Here is a 4,589-nt window from a genome sequence, read left to right as displayed (position 1 = left end):
AAAAATTGCGTTTGTATTCTAACGGAGGAAAAAGAAAAAGAATTCCCTTCAAATTACAATAGGGCCTTCGCACGTTCATGCTCGGCCCGTACATAATAGTAAGAAGAATTGTAGCAAATACAATAGTGGACCATCCAGCGGAGTATCCGCATGGCATCGGTCCCTAATTAAAGCTGCAAGCAGCGAGCAGCGATGAATGGGCCCTCACACTCCACACAACTTGGGGTGTGCTGCGGCCACGTCACGTGCTGGCCTAACACGGGCGGACCACAACATGAACATTTCACATAAATTTGATCAAAATCGCCATGCACCGCTTACTTCCTGTGCCAGCAGGGGGCGCTATCACTCCATCTGAATATTGTTATGTAGATGTGTTCAGGGCAGGACTCTTATCAGACGTGTGAAGTTTCGTTGAGATCGGATCATGTACGCTGAAGTTATGACAACTTCCTTTTTTATGGTGGGTCGTAGAAATTGGGCGCCACGCCACAGGCACGCCATTTGACGCACAGTCACAAATAGCACGACTTATAATCGTGATGGTGTTTACATTATACTGAACAAATTTGAAGTCGAGCTGATAAATTCCCTAGGAGAAGTTTGTTCAAATACAACGCCAAAAATCCATTCCCCCCACGGACATTTATCTCATCTTCATAACTAATGAACTGTGTAAAGTTAAAAATGGAAGTCGTATCTGTGACATCACCTATAGGTTTCCAAAGAAACTCAGTGTGGTCGGTTCTGGACGTCACTATCTCACTCCATCAGTCCTGACTCCGCTGGCTACCTGCTAATCCAAATATGGGTAATGACACTGAGCATGGACTGAACTGAGGCTGGCTGAATAAACCTTGGTTCCTAAAAACAGTAACGATACACATGATGGCACCGACCTGTAACTCAAAAGGGTCATGCCCTTAATTATACATAATGTTAAGACTTGATAGAACAGATTAGTTATGTAAAATCAACCCTCGTACAGTTGTTATGAACGAGGATATTAGCTATGGAGAACAAACTGTTTTTTTGTACCAGGTTGTAAACATCTGTTGTAAAGTTGGAAATTTTAAAATGGAGGAAGTCGGAGGAAGTGCAGTTTTGCAATTCTGCATTGGCTTCATTTGACAACCACGGAGGTTGCCGTTTGGTTACAACCATCGACATACATAAAGACGGACGACATGGCAACTTTAGATTATCCAGAGATTGTCCCAAACTGTCTGAATTAAAGTTACTAGCAGAGCATTAATCCTCTTTCACTTTAAAAATATGTTTGACACAAAAAAGTAAATATAACTAAATAACACTAAACTGTAGAAAAAGAAAAGACAAGTCTACAAGGTTCCAAACAGAGAAGCATTTATTATACTGCACAAAACTATAAAACTGAAGCTTGAATTTCTATTGTATGTCTGTGAGTCAGATGTATTCTACAGCATGTCTCTAAAGCCAGCACTGTCTCGCACCATGTTGCTGTAGACTGATTTGTATACCTTCAAAACATCCAGAGATGAAGGGCGGAGCTTAGGGTCTTCCTTCTTACACTCCTCATGGATCTGAAAGAGATGGAAGTGGACTAAATCCCCTCCAGGTACCCTTCCCATTAGGAACCATGTCACGTCTGGGATCTTCCAGATATCTGTCCTCTCATCATACTCATGCATGAGATCGTCTGAAAATGGCTTCCCTTGGTTTCTTAATGGCCACAGCTGCTCTGGGGCTACAAAGTCCCCTGTGAGCTCCCGGTGGCCACATTTCACAAACAGACCTCTGGATGGGTCTACCTCGGGCAGCGCATCCACATCATTAACTACCAGATGAAAGTCACTAGTCAGCAGAAACTGAGAGAGAGTTTTCTCCAGGCTGTTGGAATCACACATAACCCGCCGCCCAGCTGGGCTGTTATGAAGGTAATGGAGGATGGCGACATAATCTGTAGCCAACCTCAGTCGGATCTGCCACGTGTTGTGTTGTTGGTGCCACTCCTGTGCAAGAACAGCATCCAAGTTAAGCAGTGAACCAAGTGGGTGGTGTTCCGTGACCAGGGTGTGGTCTTCGAGGCAAAACCCCACCAACTGCACCACCAGGGGACTCTGTAGGGCCTCTAACATGGACAGTCCATGGAGAAAATCATCCAGGTAATCCAGAGAGGCTAGTTTGGATAGAGCCACCTTCTGACTCCTCCACTCTGCCAGATAGACCTGAGGAAAGAAAAGTGTCATAAATTGCTAATTTCAATTTGATAAGATTAGCCTCTAAACAGTGACCTGAATAAAGACCACAAGGCAGCTATCAGGAGTTTTAAACTGATTTTTATAAGTTGCCAAAACTCATATGCCCACAAAACAAGCAAACAAGCAAAAAAAGAAACATTGTTGAACATCTAAGTAAATTGCCAGTCATGAGGCACATCACAAAGGCAATTTTTTGTAGGCTTCATAAAAAAAAATAAAAAAAAAGCTCTAGAACATTTGGATTAAATTTGTATCCAAGAGAGATTTCTAAATTGGTGAATGTGAGAAGTTCTCTTAAATCACAAGTACATAGCAGTTAGAATCTGTTTGTACATTTGGTTCCTGCATTATGTTTGAAATTTCTTTTGAAAAGCCAGTTAGAATGGCCATGTATGAAGTGCCAAGTATGGAATAATCAGAATTAGAAATACTTTACACAGGGGAAATGTGTTCGTTAAAAAATTGAAATAATAATCATATTACAATATCTAACAATACATTAAGAAATAGAAATAAATATATCAGCATACACATATAATATTATAATATTAATATAATATAATAAAAGTCTGCACATTATACTACTAACCCATGCTATGTGTGCTTACTAGTATTTTACAGCACATGTAGTATGAGACTGCCAACACTGCAATTTGAAAAAAAGAGAAAACATATTCACTAATTTAATAATATAAATGTTAAGAACTGTTCGTTCTTTGTTTTTTCTGTTTCAAAACTAAATTGGAAAAATAAAGGTGGTTCCCAGCATCAGTGATATTGGTGAGGTGAGGTGTCTGCGCAGAGCCCATAGGATACTGAAAGACAGCACCCACCCCCAGCCACAGCCTGTTCACCCTGCTGCCATCAGGGAAGAGGCAGCACTGACTGGAGTAATACGCTCACAACTATAACCTTTATGTATTTAAATCAATTTGTATCAATATCACATTTGTATCCATGTTATTTGTAACAACAATATATTCCTTAAAATACATCAGGTCTGCATATGTGTTTTCTGCCACCAGATTAAGAAGCTCCTTTGTCCTTATAAATATAATTCCATTGACTGTGTGACAAATGAGAAGGTATCAGCCTGACGTAGATGTGGACAAAACTTCTCACAAGCAGTCGCTTTTGTGTTGCCCTCCTACATTGCCACCATAAAATAGGAGGAATTAACATGACTTGAGGCTTTCTGTTGGTGTTCTTTTTTATTCCATACACTACCTATAATTCAGTACACTCAATAAATTAAACCATCATGCAGTGTAAAAGACCATTTACCTTCTTAACGGCGCCCTGGCCAATCAGCTTCAGCTTGTGAACTTCAGCATTTATCTGTGAACACTGGAGCCAGGGGGTGCAGTTTTTCATGGTCGTCATTTTAAAGTGTCTAGGCCCACAGCCTACATAAGAGGACACCGGCTGCTGATCAGTCTGATACACAGAGTCCAGATACAGGTAGATCAAGACATTGCTGAGGAGCAAAGCAGCAAGGCACACCCCGACCACTGGAATGCTATGGGAGATAGTACTGCTATTGGTCCGACCCATGGTGCTCTGCATCTGAAATGGAAAACTGTTTGTTAATCCTGGATTTAGTTATTTTATCATATTTTGAAATAAAGGCAAAATGAGTAGAGGGTTGAAACAATGATCTGCATTCATATGGTTGGGTGAATGCTAATAATGTGATTGCAGTCACATGAGGTAGGTGCATTTTAACCCTCCCAGCATGCACGTATGTTTTATTGTATGTGTGTTCCTGCTCCACAATGTTTCCAATGTTTGCACTCTGTTAAACATTACCAACAAATATGATTAGACTACCAATGATGTTCGGTTGGCAACAGACTTAAGTTTCTAAAATTTCTTAAAAAGAAGGTTTAACTGCATGAGCAATATAATGAGAAACGTCAAATTAAATGCCATGTGTTCTAGTGCCATTGGTCTTTTAACAGTTGGAATTTCTGAGTTGAGTTTAGTTGGTGTCTTGAACTAAACTTGGCTAAACTTTTATTTTGTTGCTTATGTTAAACGTAAATAGTCTGTACTTGTATAGCTCCTTTTTAGTCTTCCGACCACTCACAGCTCTTTTACACTACATGCCACATTCACCCATTCACACAGTGATGGATCACAAACAGAAAAATTCTTACACATTCATTCACCGATGCAAAGGTGGTGCAAATTGGGGTTCTTGCTCAAGGACACTTCAACATACAGCTGGGGGTCGAACAAACCGGTGTACCTCCTGCACTCTAAAAAGTAACTCAGAGGCCCTGTTATCACCACTTCATTAAAGGCATGGTTGTAAGTTACAATTTCTAATATATTGATTTAGATCGA

At 40.4% G+C, this 4,589-nt stretch overlaps 1 protein-coding gene across 1 annotated transcript in view; it reads right to left on the bottom strand.

The window, feature by feature from the left end:
* Nucleotides 1-1,499: 1,499 nt before the first annotated feature.
* pomk (protein O-mannose kinase) overlaps nt 1,500-4,589 on the bottom strand; it is a gene marked incomplete at its 3' end in the record, with an annotated part of 3,776 nt that continues 686 nt past the window's right edge. Inside the window, 2 exon segments of the mRNA XM_035668576.1 lie at nt 1,500-2,207; nt 3,525-3,806. Of these exon segments, the coding sequence (XP_035524469.1) occupies nt 1,500-2,207; nt 3,525-3,806 (990 nt within the window).

This window comes from Morone saxatilis, unplaced genomic scaffold (genome assembly GCF_004916995.1).
Source record: "Morone saxatilis isolate NCDOM2014 unplaced genomic scaffold, NCSU_SB_2.0 Contig21, whole genome shotgun sequence".
Lineage (NCBI taxonomy): Eukaryota > Metazoa > Chordata > Actinopteri > Moronidae > Morone > Morone saxatilis.
Note: the sequence above shows the minus strand (reverse complement) of the source record. Positions and strands in the feature narration are given on the sequence as shown.